Source organism: Rhinolophus ferrumequinum, chromosome 10 (genome assembly GCF_004115265.2).
Source record: "Rhinolophus ferrumequinum isolate MPI-CBG mRhiFer1 chromosome 10, mRhiFer1_v1.p, whole genome shotgun sequence".
NCBI lineage: Eukaryota > Metazoa > Chordata > Mammalia > Chiroptera > Rhinolophidae > Rhinolophus > Rhinolophus ferrumequinum.
The window spans coordinates 88,810,948-88,826,904 of NC_046293.1; the positions used below are offsets into that span (position 1 = coordinate 88,810,948).

Below are 15,957 nucleotides of genomic sequence, written 5' to 3' on the forward strand. Positions count from 1 at the left end.
GACATAACTAAATTTGAGTAAGTTTTCAGCAGAAAGAATTTATAAGCCTTGTGTACTGTAGAACATTGTTGAAAACTTGGAATTGTAGACATGATAGAAACTATCGTTAAGTAGATTTTAAAGTATAATTAAAATTTAAGTAACAGTGTAGAATGATCTATGCTACAGTCTTAGATCACATCTAGTGACATATTCTGGCTAAAGTTATATATACCTGCTGAGAGAAAACATTTCACAATTGAAGGTTCAGTATGCCTTTTAAACTATAGAAGGAATTTTGTGAAAGCCCTATACAGATAATTATTCAGACTTAAAGTTAACTTTCTATTTGTACAACAGTGCATATATTTACACAATTTATATTTAAGCTATTTCTGTTAGGAACTATATACTACCTTGTCCTGTATAATGTATATTCTAAGTTTCAGCTACAATGGTCTGATGTATTTTCCAGCAGTTTTAAACTATGGGTGAATAAACACATTTAAGTAACTACATTTAAATTTCATAGCTCACTGTTATTAATGTTTTGAGTCTCCTCACTTCTAGTCTATATCCTACATTTCCAAGTTTGCCTTTAACAGAAGGTCTTCAGCACATCAAGTATTATGTGACTAGAATTATGGGTGCTTTCATACAGGAGCTCACTTATAGGGTATCCTGCCTATACTAGTTCTTCTCTTTTATGTGACTAACTCTAGTTTGTGTACACTGTGACCAAAGAATTGGATCTTTTTTGATTCTCTCTCAAAGTACCCAATTTTTTTCTCTTTATCATACTTAATAAAATTAATGCCTCTGCCTCTTACACTGTAGGGTCTAGGATAGCAGGAATCTTGTCTCATGTTCATCACATCTTGTTGACACAGGGTTCCCAAATATTTGTTAAAATTTAAACAAACACTTATGAATATGTATAAAAATTGCTAAAACTAAAATGAATGTTGCATGCTGCACAAGAGTACTTATCAAGACAAATAGGTAGACCATATATTAAAATATAAAAATTAAACATCGCTTAATGATATATAGGTGGAATATCATAATTCATTTGGTTCATGTGATTACTATCTTCTGATTGTTTTGAGACTGAATTACCTTTTCACAATTTCTTTAAAATAAGCTGTCTTAATTCAACTATAGTTAGGTTCAGTAATATATAAGGGAATCAGCAAGTAATCTAGATTTTTAAAAAACATATTTGGAAATTATTGTCAGTAAATGGAAAAACAAACATGCTGAAAATTTCCCTCTGTAAAATGTCAGATCTTTTGAAATTTTGATGAAAAGAACAACAAAAACCTATCTTTTAAAATGCATAGCTGATGTTGTAAGAATGTAAGAATAATCTCCAAGGTCTAAAAACTAGAAAGAAACTTAAAACCAGAGCGGGAAAAATCTGAATTGACACTAGGGCTTTTCTGGGACAGTTGCCAGTCTTGTTAACTAAGATGCATAGTTTTACCATCTATCTGAATGTGGATGGAATCTCAAGCCTAAGCAGTTATTGGAATTGAGATCCAATAAAGTTGTTTTTTGAAGAAGAAAATGAAATAATGAAAGACGGACTAGAAAGTTGTGGGATACACCCGTAACTGAGGGTATTCCAACAGACAAATCACAGTTTAAGATGAAGAAACGAACCAATATGAGTGAATGTCAGCAGCTAAAACAATAGGCAAAATTAGATCCCTAGTAATTCAGGTAAAAGTGGTATTGAATTGAACTTCTAAAAGTAAGTGATTTTAAAAGAGTTAAAAGACTAAAAACGAAAACAACAAAAACATCGAGATGGTGTAGGGGTAGTGAATTTACTGATTTGATAAAGACCCAAATAGAGCTTTAAAAAATGAAAATGCATTGCGATTAAAAACTGAATGACAAGTGCCACCTTCCTCAGTCATCTGGTCCTATATACTTTGACTGTCCTTCGGCTGTATGTCCTCCAGGAAAGGGACGTTTTAGGCGAATAACCAGGATGGACTTGCTCTGCTACCATGAATCTGAGTCTCAGGGACTGTATGACGTTGTGCATGGTTGCAGCCTCTAGTTAGGAATGGGAATAAAGTGATAAAGGGCTGTGAAAGGGGGCTTTTGTGGAACTTTGAGAGAGGCCAGTCTTGCAATGATAATTTGGAGCAGGACTCAGAGGGAAGAAATTCTGAGGAGTACACTGGGAAAACCTTTCTGTGAACCAGGTGTGGCCTGGGGTGTGGAGGTTTTGGAAGATCATTGCCAGCTGAGCTGCCAGTTATCCTGGCTCATTCAAAACCTTGTACATAGGGTTACCACTGAGTGGGGAGGGACAGTCATTGGGCTTGGTGAAATGGCAGAAGTCCTTCCCCACTGAAGCTTTCCTTAGGTGCCTTTTCGCTCCTAGCTGTGTTTACTATGCTGGTAGAGACTGAGTGGTGACCGAATTCCCTTCATCACACCCCTCAGGGGATGCTTTTGGTGACTGACTGCTTGACTTTGTTGTCATTTCTTTATGGATGTTCAAATATATACCCCTCTCACCGATATACCTGCCTTCCAAGACTTGTGTGGTCTGTTGGGTGTGTGCATCTGGTTTGTGTTCATCTCTTATTTCTGGAGCAGGGGCTGAGACCTGGCCACATGTACTTTGCATCCCCACTTCCTTTAGACTTCAAAGTTTAGCAGTTAAAAAAAAATTAAGAGGTAATAAACATATTAGATACAATAGAGATAAATAGCGAACAGGAAGGTAGATCTGAGAACATTGCCCAGAAGATAGCAGGGAGAAAGAAATGGAAAATTTGAGAGAAGAATAGAATAAGGTTACACACACACACACACATACACACACACACACACCCCTTCACACATAACACCTACAAACACACATGCAAAGAAGAGGATGGAGAATGGGAGGAGGCAGTATTCCAAGAGATAATAGTTACGGATTTTCCTGACTTAAAGACAAATACTTGAAACTTTTGGCTTAAAAAGCACAATTAGCCCCATTGTGTATTAATAAAACTAGATGCGTGGTAGTGAAGGTGTAGAACACAATTAAAAAAAAAAAACTTGAGAGCAACCAGAGAGAAAATACAGATGTCGACAGCTACAGTAGACACCAGAACACCGTGAAACAACATGTTAGAAGTGCCGAAAGAAAAATAAACCAACCTAGGATTCTGCATCTATTTAACCTATCATTTAAGGGTGATGATAAAATAAACATTTTCAACAACCTAGAATTGTACCACTAATGGATGTTCACTGAAATCATTTTGAAAAATGTATTTCAAAAGTGAAGAAAATTTAATCTAGAGAAGGGATAAGGAGCAAAATGGAATGTAGGTAAATAGAAGTCCGCATATACTGTTTAATAATTATAAGGAGTAATAAGATAGGATAGAACTAAAATATTAGGGGAAATCATGTATAAGATGGGGAGGGGTGATTAGAATAGTGATGTTTTTATGGCAGTCAAATTATATCTCAATCAAGTTTTAAAAATTAATATATGCTACTTGGGGGAAGGGTTACATATCCATACAGAATATTTATACTATGTCAGTGTCATTCCAAGTAATATGCCTTTAATTCATTAAAATTTTTGATAATATTCTAATAGTTTTAGTTGGCTTATGCTATAATTTCTATGTTATAAAAAAGTATTTTCATTGGGGAAAAAAAAGCAAGATAATTTAGAACATAAAGTTGGGAAGGTTGTTACAGAAAGTGGTCCGACCAGGTATGAATTATTTTAAAACTATAGCAGTTAAGATAGTATGGTGTTAGTGCAGGAATAGGCAGGCTATTGGAACAGAATCCAGAATCCAGAAACAGAAGTACACTTACATGGAAAGGATGGATTGTTCATCAAGTGGTATTAGGGTTATTGGTTGATACAGACAAAAGTTAGCAGCTAGTTCTTTTACCCAAGCAAATAAATTCCCAAGGCAAACAAAACAAATTTATATTTTAAAAAGGAAAAGAAAAATTATAGCCTCCACGTCTGGAAGAATTACTGAAGACATAAAACCCATCCTACCACAAAGTAAAAGATAGACAAATTGAAGTACAGTGAAATAAAAACATCTGTAAATCAAAGGACATCATAAGCAAAGTGAAAATAACAAACCACAATTGAGAAAATATATTTGTAACTCATAAAACCAATAAAAATTTGGTATCCAGAATATATTAAGAACTCCAACAAATAAGATAAAACAACAAATGATATGATTGGGCAGCTCACAGGAGAGGAATCTCAAGTAGTCTGCAAAGAAACAAAGTTTCTCAAACTTATTCCTGATTCTGAAAATGTAAATTAAGCAACAGGATGTGATCTTACACCCCTCAAATTGACAAAAGTTAATGTTTGATAATACCATTGTTGGTGACCATTCTGTTGGTAAAGTAAATTGGTAGTCCTTTTGAAAAGTAATTTGTTGATTCCTATGAAAATTGAAGATACCTTTACCCTATGATCCAGCAATTCTGCTAGCCATGTATCCTAATAAGTGTTCTTAATATTTTTTTGTTCCTCAGATCTCTTTTGAAGGCCGGCGAAGGCTAGAATAGTGTTTTGTTTTAAGTTCATGTAATAAAATACATAGGATTATAATGGAAACTATATTGAACAGTTATCAAAATTTTAAAAATTTGTTTTACAGTATGCATTATTTGTATATTCTACTGGAAGATCTAATTGCTATTTTGAGGTAATCTGCAACTACTGTTTTATGATATGAAAATATCTAGGTCGTTAGTCACAAAAATCACAGCTACTACTGAATGCTATTAGATGTATACATTCATAATTGAAGGAAATATTAGATTTCAATTCATGGTTAATGAAAAATAAAGATTTATTTGTTTTTACACATGTTCACATACCAGCCTTAAAGGGGTTGTGGACCCCAAGTTTAAGAAAACCATTGTCCTATACACACTCTTAAATGTATGTCCCAGGAGATTAACATGCAACACCATTGTAGTATTGTAGTAGCAAAAATTCATCAGTGGGATGTCCAACCTGTGCCAGAACAAGGACCCCGTACCCTTGCAAAAAAGCCATGAAGCAGATGTTGCCCATCCTCTTCCACCTCCTGCAGCACCAAGACCGCGAGGTTCTCTCTGACGTCTGCTGGGCCCTCACCTACCTCACCGATGGCAGCAACGAGCGCATCAGCCAAGTGATTGACACGGGGTTCCTGCCCAGGTTGGTTGAGCTCTGGCCAGCTCGGAACTCAACGTCTTGATCCCCTCTCTCCGCGCTGTGGGGAACGTCATCACCGGAACAGACCTCCAGACGCAGGTGGCCATCGATGCAGGCATCCTGAGTGTGCTGCCCTGACTCCTGAGGCACCCCAAGTCTGCCATCCACAAGGAGGCAGCCTGGGCCCTGAGCAATGTGGCCGCGGGGCCCCACCGGCACATCCAGCAGCTGATAGCTTGCAATGTGCTGCCTCCTTTGGTGTCTCTGCTAAAAAATGGAGATTTTAAAATCCAGAAAGAGGGTATCTGGACAGTGGCTAACTTCATAAGTGGGGAGCACCGTGGACCAGCTGATCCAACTTATCCACGCTGGAGTCTTAGAGCCACTGGTGAACCTGCTCACCATCCGAGACACCAAAATTACCATCATCATCCTGGACATCAATTTTCTCCTTCAGGCAGCAGAGAAGCTTCTGGAGAAGGAAATCCTGTGCCTTCTGATTGAAGAACTTGGTGGGGTTGATAGAATCGAGGCTTTGCAACTTCATGAGAACCATCAGGTTGCCCTGACTGCTTTGAACATTATCGAGAACCACTTTTGTGAGGAAGAAGAAAATGGCGTGATTTTACCAGCCCTCGACCAAGATAATGAATTCTTAAAGCACTTAACAAAAAAAATACCAAAGCTCCACAACTTCTAAACCAAGGACCAAACCCGAAAGGGTAACTTCTTTAAGAAGCAGCACTCCTGTGTCTTGGTGGACCACAGTTACAAAGCTTTTTAAACTGAATGTTAATAAAATTTTTGACATTTTCACCTCTAAAAAAAAAAAGAATTCATCAGTGGGAGATTATATAAATTGTAATCAGACAATGGATAACTGCCTAGCAGTGGTAATGAATGGAGCCACATTATAATCATACGGTAAATATGTTGTAATGTCTCCTGGTATGCCATCACAGGTGATTCCAAACAATATTGAGTGAAAAAAACAAGCTTCCAAAAAATATATACTCTGTAACATTATTTTATGACATTTTAACATTTCATATGAAGTGTAAAAACCCTTATGGGAATGGTATGTGCAAATTCAGGGTAGTGGTCTTTCAAGCTTAAGGAATAATGATAGAAAGGATAATTTAATTACATAGGGTCTTTAAATTATGTCTGTAATGTTTAATTATTAAACTGTATGATGGACACATTATTGTATGCCTGGAATATTTTGTTAAATTATGTATTACATGTTTTGACAGAATATTGATATGACAGAGATAGTTTCAATTTTAATTTACAGGACAATTCAGAGTTTGTGTGTAGGGGACCTTGTCAAGGGAGAAACACATTGCTTTTTCCCAGTTCATCTCAGATAGGAAGAGAATTAACCTGTGAAGTGCCAGGTGCTTTAAACATATGATGAAAACGTACCTACTAGATTATTTAATTCTTGCAGTAGTCCTGTGGGTGAAGGTATATATTCATTAAGGAAATACTAACCAAAGCAAAGACAGAACTGGAATTTATATTTAGATCTTTCTGCCTCCAAAACCCATACTTGTTTCATGTTACTAAATGCCTGTCTCTAACCATAGGTGACTTATTTTGGAAGTGGTAAGTTAACTAACTGCACCTACAAAATGAGACTGTATTTGAGGCATACATTAACAGTAATGGTGATATTAAAATAATCTCAAGCATGACTTGATAATCCGCAGTTTTCTTACCTACACTTTAGCCTGTTCTCATACTCACATGATAGGCTAATGAAGTTTTTAGATACAGCATTCTTGTTTTATTTTATTGATCATTGTAATTTGATGCATGTTTGCCATCTAAATTTAACTGTAACTTGGGGTTTTATTATTTTAAACCACATTCTGTTTTGGTTTTTGATTTCAGGATCGAAAGTTAACAAAGTCTGAGAGGCAGAGATTTAAAGAAGAGGCTGAAATGTTAAAGGGTCTTCAGCATCCCAATATTGTTCGATTCTATGATTCCTGGGAATCCACAGTAAAAGGGAAGAAGTGCATTGTTCTGGTGACTGAACTTATGACATCTGGAACGCTTAAAACGTAAGTCCATCAATATTATAAAAGCTGACCAAGAACTGTGAGAGAACTTGAGTTTTCTTATTTCAGGCCTTATTAGTCCTACTTTTGTCGCCCTAAGGAGGGAGCAGTCCCTCCAAATGTGAGTATATTAGCACATTTTTCTGCCCACAAAGTCCTCTGGTGTATAAAGTGCTTTGATAATTATTTATTGTAAGTATTAAAATGAGAAGCAGAATAAACCTAGTTACTTTAAGTCATAGTACTTGGTGTTTCTAAAGTTGAGTGGCTCCAAACTGCGGCCTGCGGGCCAACTGCGGCTCTCAATCCATTGTTGATTGGCCTGCAGCAAATTCCAAAAATATATTTAGTTTACTTAAATAAACTAGGTGAGGCAATACGTACTTCACCTCAATGAGTGGCCTGGCTGTTTGTGTATTTTATCGCATATGGCCCTTGGTGAAAACCGTTGAAAAAAGTTTGGACACTCCTGGTCTAAGGGATCAGAAATCAAATGATGACAAGGTAGCCCTCTAGTGGTGAAAATGAGGTTGAAACTTAGAGAAGCTTTACCTTTGACGCATATTTTATCACCTTGTATTGGGCACTTTTTGCTGCATCTATTCAACTCTGTATCAAATGCACATTGTATTGTGAAAATTATCACTAGGTAATTTCATTTCCCATAGCATCAGAAATTGAAGCCAAACAGCTAGGGCTATCATCTCTTTCAGGAATATAGATAGGTTAAACACAGAAATTCCCTGTTCTCTATTATAGAGTTCTAAGGTAAGAGTTGGAGTATGCCTTTGGAATCTCAGGTGTCTTAGAGTGTCTATTTGTACTTGGAGAGGAAACTAGTGTAAATTACTTGGTATCAATTTTTTATTGTGGAGGAATTTGATTTTTAAAAATTGTCTCTGTAGAGTATATTTATTGTTTATTACTTTCTTTAGTTGTTACTGAGCTCATTAATCCTAGATCTTTGAAACATGGTCTGGTATCTCCCGGATGTACGCACTTGAATGTGCTCTTGGATGCTTAAAACTAACATGTTGAAAAGCCAAAACATGCTAACACCCTTAGCATAGTCATCCAGGCTTCTTGTTATTTATATGTCTGTTTCTTCCACGAGACTGTGCTCCCTAGCACTAGTCCTGAAACTTGATAAAAATTTGAATGAATTAAGGAGAAGCATGTGATAGTAGTTGTGTGTATATCTGCATTTTGAGGTTCTTCTCACTGGTTTGGATACTCAGCAGCCTTGCAGGCGTACCCTACAAGAGGAGCCTACAATAGTTCACTTGTTTTAAAAACTTTAATGAGAGGCGTGGGTAACATAGTGGGCTAAGCTCTGTGGGATGGCCTCACCCTACCAGCAAACTAAAATGTGGAATATAATGAAAGCTCCTTCAATACATATCCAGGTTTCAAAGAAAGAAAGGGTAACCTCCAGATAACAGGCAAAGAAGAAGTAACTCAAGGCCAAAGCAGGAGCTGATGCCATGGCATTCTCTTGGGATTTCATACCACTTATGGGCTTAGGGTTGGATACTAGAGTTTTAATGTCTATGCCGGCACTAAAGACCTTAGAAGTTAGTAGAGAGGGCAACTGGAACTTAGCCGGTGTCAAAAAACGGAATTATCCGTGAAAGGGAAAACTCTACCCCAGCCAATGAAAGCTATAAGGAATTTTGTCCCTCTGCCCAGGACTTTAGATGGAAGGGGAGTCCCTATGAAAAATGGAAATCTCAGCCTAGGTCATATGTAGATGGTTCTGTCATATAAATTTATACTACCTACTTGGTGCAGGAATCCCAAGCCTAGGAATAAACATTGTGATTTTTCTAGAAACCAACAACAACTCCCAGGGACATTTTCACACTTCATTGGTCACAGTATCCAGGGACAAAACAGTCTCCAGTGAAAGTCACCTCACCATTTAATTACAAAACACACCAGTAAAGATGACCAGATGCAACTGGAAAATAGCACCACAGGAATTACAGATACTATAGACAACTCTGAATTTGATTATGAGATAAGTATGCAATTATAAAAAGATTTCAGTAGAGGTGTATGTAGCTATATAAAATATATACAAGCATATAAAGTGATAAAAGAAGGACTAGAAATAGAACTTCATCAAAAAAAGTTTAGGCATAATTAGAAAATATCCAAAGAACTAGAAATAAGAATAAATTATTAAAATGAAAACTTCAATGGTTAGGTTAAACAGCAGACTAGATTGAATTGACAAGAATAATATGAAGAAATCAGAAAGCAAAAAAAGATGGAAAATATGAAAAAAGAAAAGACATGGAAAGAGAAGACATTAGATTTAATTATCACTTTAAACGGAAAATAATGAAGAGAATGAGGAAAGACAATATTTGAGAAGAGGATGGCTCAGATTAAGGATATATGTGTAAATCTAAACAAATAGATGTAAAACAAGTCTGTATTTATACCTGGAAGAACAGAGAACAGTTAGGAGCATTGGCAGCATTTGGAGAGGCAAATGGGCCGAAAGGGATGGGAATTAGTTCCAAAATACATGCTTTTTGGACCTTTTGAGTTTCTTCTACCTTTGTTCCACATATGTATACATGTTTAAATTGAAACAAATAAGCACCCATACCTGAAAAATAAGATGGAATATATGGGTTAGAAAATTTGGTATAGGCGATGGAAATAAAGTTAGGTTCTTTTTTAATTGAGGTGAAATTCACTAACATAAAATTAACCTTTTTAAAGTGTACAATTCATTGGCATTTAGTACATTCACATTGTTGTATAACCACTACATCTACCAAGTTCCTGAACATTTTCATCACCATCTAAAGAATATCACATGCCCATTAAGCAGTTACTCCCTATTTCTCTTCCCACCACAATGTATCTTGGTCACGAGGAGTTGCTTCTCTTGCTGATTTCAAGATTGTCTTCTTGTCTTTGGCTTTCAACAGTTTAAATCTAATGTGTCTCATTGTAGATCTCTTTGGATTTTGTTGAGCTTCTTGGATGTATAGATTCATGTCTTTTAGCAAATTTGGAAAGTTTCTGGCCATTATTTTATCAAATACTCTTTTTCCTTTTCTCTCTTATTTGGGACTCCCATTTTGTATATGTTGATCACTTTGGTGGTATCCCACAGGTCTCTTAGGCTTTGTTGATTTTTCTATTTTTTCTTTCTACTCAGATAAATTTCAGTTGATTTGTCTTCAGGTTTGAAGCTTCTATCTTCTGCCTGCTCAAATCTGCTTTTTAAACCCTTTATTGAATTTTTCATTTCAGTTATTGTATTTTAGCTCTAGAATTTGTTTGGTTCCTTTTTATAATTTCCATCTGTTTATTGATATTCTCTGTTGAGCTAAAATTTCCTATATTCTAATATTTGGCAGCCATTGTTCTTAGCATTTAATCTTCCAGTTCTGTGAGATATGAACCCTAATTACGCCCATTTAACCATGGGTTGGTTGTCAGTTTATATTAAACATTTCAGCACTGAAAAGCTGATTAGGAGCTATGGTTATGAGGCTGGGCTTTTCAACTACTAGGCTTTTCTTCAGTGTGATTGGGCATGAATGAGCTGTAATGAAGTACTCAAAAATGCTGTATCAAGAAGATCATTTAGCTGTCTATCTACCTATTAATTTTGTCTTTTCTGCACTGATGATGCCTGGTTGCCGCTTTTCTTGTTTGGTTGTGGTGGTTTTAGATAATGTTCCTATTTTTTAAATAAAATAATCTACAATTTAAAATTATTTAAAAAAATTTTTAAGGAGGCATAGTTGACATAACCACCTTATATTAGTTTCAGGTGTATAATGATGTAATATTTGTATATGTTGTGAAATGATCACAGTAAGTCCAGTTAACATCGTCACCATACATACTAACAGAATTATTTTTTCTTATGATGAGAACTTTTAATATCACTCTTAGCAACTTTCAAGTAAGTAATACAGTATTAATAACTATAGTTGCCATGTTGTATCTTCTATCCCTATGACTTATTTATTTTATAACTGGAAGTTTGTACCTTTAACTCCCTTAACCATTTTTCCCATCCCACCCCTGATTCTGGCAACCACCAATCTATTCTCTGTATCTGTGAGCTTGTTTTGTTGTTGTTGTTTCTTTCATTCTCTGACTTATTTCACTTAGTGTAATGTCTTCATGATTTATCCATATTGTCGCAAATGGCAAGATTTCATTCTTTTTTTATGGCTGAATAATAATTTTTGTAATTTTTATTTTGATCGCATTTGAGAAGACAATAACACTTCCTCCTGACTAGGTTAATTTTAAAGGTCTTTATCAAAGTAATAAGATTTAAATTAGGCTTTAAAGGATAAATAGATTTTCTGTAAGTAGAGAGGTACTATGGGAATTGCGTAAAAATAAAGAATAGAAGGTTAGCTGTAGGTTGACCCTTATGGTTAAAAACAATGTTTATAAAGAGGAATAATGACTAAAAAGATTTCAGTATATATGTCAGAAATGTAGAGAGTTTTGAATGCAAGGCAAAAGATTAGTCTGTGCTTTAACTTAAGGATGGTAGGGAACCATTGGAAAGATTCTGATCCAGCAGTGATACAATGCATTGAATAATTCTGAAAACAGTTGAGTACCTACTAGGTGCTAGGGACTATGTTAGCATTCCGTTAGAAAGACTTATCTGATGGTAGTATACATAGCAGATTAGAGAGAGAGTTGCTGGCTTAAGAATTCAGTTGCCATCTCTGTCTTGTAATAGCTCTGTGACCCCGGGGTCACTATCCTCATCAGTAAAAAGAAAACTTAATACTCTCTACCAAAGTAGAAGTGATTTTGGTTGTTAGCATTACCTGAAATATATGCCAGGTCAAATGTTTTAAAATCCAGTGTGTTTAAAATTGGACTTCATGAAAATTAAAAACTTGTCCATCAAAATACATTATCAACAGAGTAAAAAGGCAACTCACAGAATGGAAGAAAATATTTATAAGTCATACCACTCAATAGGGATTAATATCTAGAATATACAGAGAAGTCCCTAAACTTAACAGCATTAAAAACCAACGCAGGCGGCCGGATGGCTCAGTTGGTTAGAGTGTGAGCTCTGAACAACAAGGTTGCTGGTTTGATTTCCACATGGACCAGTGAGCTGAGCCCTCCAAAGCTAGATTGAAAACAACGAGCAGTCGCTGAGCTGCTGGAGGGACAGCCGGATGGCTCTGTTGGTTAGAGTCCGAACTCTTAATAAGGTTGCCAGTTCAATTCTCGCATGGGATGGTGGGCTGCGCCCCCTGCAACTCAAGATTGAAAACGGCAACTGGACTTGGGGCTCAGCTGCGCCCTCCACAACTAGCTTGAAGGTCGACAACTTGGAGCTGATGGGCCCTGGAAAAACACACTGTTTCCCAATATTACCCAATAAAATATTTTTTGAAAAACGAAAAACCCAACTCGATTCCAAAATGGGCAAAGGACTTAAATAGATTTTTTCCGAAAGAGACTGCACTAATGACCAACAGGTACGTGAAAATATGCTCAACGCCACTAGTCATTAGGCAAACACCAATCAAAACCAAAAGAGACACCACCTCACACCTATTAGAATGGCTATTATCAAAAAGACAAGAAATAATAAGTTTTGGCAAGGATGTAGAACTACCATATGATCCAGCAGATCCACTTCTGGATATTTAACCGAAAGAAATGAAAACACTAACTTGAAAAGATGTATGTACCCCCATGTTCATTTCAGCATTATTTACAATAGCCAAGACATGGAAGCAACCTAAGTGTCCATCAGTGGTGAATGGATAAAGAAGATTGTGTGTGTGTGTGTGTGTACTGAAATACTATTCAGCTATATAAAAGAAGGAAATCTTGCCACTTCCTTCTGACAAGATGGATGGACCTTGAGGACATTATGCTGAAGTGAAATAAGTCAGACAAAGAAAGACATTGTATGATCTCACTTATATGTGGAACCTAGAAAACAAAACAGAACCACGCCCCCCCCCCCAAAAAAAAACACCACCTAAACCAGCAACAAAAAAAAACAAATTCATAGATACAGAGACTGAATTGTTGGTTGCAAGTGTATGTGAGGGGTTGGGGGAGAGGTGACACTGTTCAAAAGGTAAAACTTCCAGTTATAAAATGCGTAAGTCCTGGGGATTTCATGTATAGCTTGGTGATTGTAGTTAATAATACTGTTGTATGTACATTTGAAAGTTGCTAAGAGGGTAGATCTATAAAGTTTTTATCACAAGAAAAGAAATTATAACTGTGTGGTGATGGATCTTAACTAGCCTTATGATCATTTTGCAATATATATAAATTTTGAATCATTATATGGTACACCTGAAACTAATATAATATGTCAATTTTATCTGAATAAAAAATTAATAGATCCATATGATCCAACAATTTCATTTGCAGATATATATCCAAAATAATTTAAAAGGGATCTTGAAGAGATGTTGGTACACCCATGTTCATAGCAGCATTATTCACAATAGCTAAAAGGTAAAAGAAACCCAAGTATCCATCAGTGGAAGCAAAGTGTGCTACATATGTACGATTAAGTATTTTTCAGCCTTAAAAGGGAAGGAAATTCTGATACATGCTATAGCATGAATGAAACTTGAGGACATTATGCTAAGTGAAATAAGCCAGTCCAAAAAGACAAATACGTTTATGATTTCATTTAAATGAAGTAGTCAAATTTATAGAGATAGCAAGTATATTGGTGGTTGCCAGGGCCCAAAGGTAGAGAGGACTGGGGAGTTATTGTTTAATGGGTATACAGTTTCAGTTTTGCAAGATGAAAAGAGTTCTGGAGATGGATAGTGAGGATGATTGCACAATAGTATGAATGTACTTAATATCACTTAAAAATGGTAAAGTTTATGTTAGTATGTATATTTTATCATAATAAAAAAGGGGGAGGGGAATCCAGCGTATTGAATTTTCTCAAAAAGCAGAGGCAAAGAATCAATGTCCAATTCACTTTATGAAGCCAGCATAACACTAATACCAAAACCTAAGATATTATAGCAAAATAAATTTATAGAGCAATGTCCCTCATGAACATAGATACAAAAATCTTTTACAAAATAATGGCAAATTGGCTCCACCAGTCACGGTACATCAGTACCAAATAGGGTTTATCCTAGATTACAAAGTTGGTTTAGTATTGGGTGAACCAGTGTTCACAGAATAAAGGAGAAAAAAATCATATGATTGTTTCAATATATATGGCAAAAATATTTGACAATTCAACATCTAGTCATGACTAAAAACCTCATAGCGAACTAGGAAGAGTAGGGACGGGACTTTCCTCAAACTGATGAAGAGTGTCCATGGAAAAACCTATAACTAAGGTCATACCTAACCATTTCCCCCTGAGATTGGGAACAAAGCCAGGGTGTCTGTTTTCACCACTTGTATTTGGTATTGTAGAGGCTCACCATTGCAATAAGGCATAAAAACAGAAAAACTAGTGAAAGATAATAAAGATTAGAAAGGAAGAAATAAAACTGTCCATGTTTGCAGTTATTTAATTGTTTATATAGACAATTCCAGTGGTTTTTAAACAATTTTAATAAGGTTGTGAGATACAAGGTTAATATATACAGTAATCTGTTATATTTTATATACTTCATTATTTTATAAATGTGAAAAAGGTACAAGCCAGCCTCAACTTTTCCCCAACATTTTATTATAAAAATTTTCAATTACACAGAAGAGTTGAAAAAATTACACAGTGAACACACACATATGCACTGCCTAGATTCTCTACTTTATTGACTTGCTGCATTTGCTTTACCACATGTCTATCTAATCATTCACCTATCAATCTATTTTTATTAATCTCAGAATTAGTTACATTAGTATGCTTTACCTGTAAACACTTCAGTATGCGTTTCGTTAAAGTTCCAATATTTGTATGTTTTATTTTTCCTTATGGTAAAACTTAACATGCAGTGAAAAGCATAAATTGTGATTGTATCATTGGATGAGTTTTGACAAAGACATTTGCTCATGTAGTCAAAACTCTGTTAAGATGTATGGAACATTTCCATCATCTCATTAAATGCCCTTATGCCTCTTCCCCTCACCCTTAAGAGGTGACTATTTTGATATTCTTTTAAACCACAAATGTAACTTTGAACATTAGCGTTCTTTATGAAATGAAGTAGAATTTAATTTGAGTTCCTGTATTAGCTTTTCAGTTAAATGTGTGTGTGTGTGTGTGTGTGTGTGTGTGTGTTTTGTGTGCATGTTGTGTGTGTCTAAAGCAGTTGTTCTAGAGATTTACATTTATATCCTTAACTTTTTACAATATGCTTTGGGTTGGTACTGTACAATTTCATGTAAAATAAAGGAAACTTGTACAAATACAGTTTCATTTATTCCTGACACATATTCTTTGTGCTATAATTTTCATATGTGTGACATTTATATATTCTATAGACCCTACAATACACTGTTATAAATAAATTTTCCTTTAACTAGTCATATGTGGTTGGTTTTTGGTTGTACCCATCTATTACTTCTATTTTTTCAATTTAATTTATTTGTTTTAATTTATTTTTATTATTTCAGGTGTACAAAGCAACATAATAGTTAGACATTTAAACCCCTCATAAAGTGATAACCCACCCCCCAAGCTACTACCCCTCTGACATCTTATTTAGCTGTTACAATACCATCAAC

The 15,957-nt window shown here is 35.5% G+C and overlaps 1 protein-coding gene across 16 annotated transcripts in view; it reads left to right on the plus strand.

The window, feature by feature from the left end:
* WNK1 (WNK lysine deficient protein kinase 1) overlaps nucleotides 1-15,957 on the plus strand; it is a 144,866-nt gene that overhangs the window by 61,521 nt on the left and 67,388 nt on the right. For all 16 annotated transcript variants that reach the window (XM_033116746.1, XM_033116749.1, XM_033116748.1 and 13 more), the window contains exon 2: nucleotides 7,091-7,263. In XM_033116746.1, coding sequence (XP_032972637.1) covers nucleotides 7,091-7,263 — 173 coding nt within the window. The remainder of the gene's footprint in view (nucleotides 1-7,090; nucleotides 7,264-15,957) is intronic.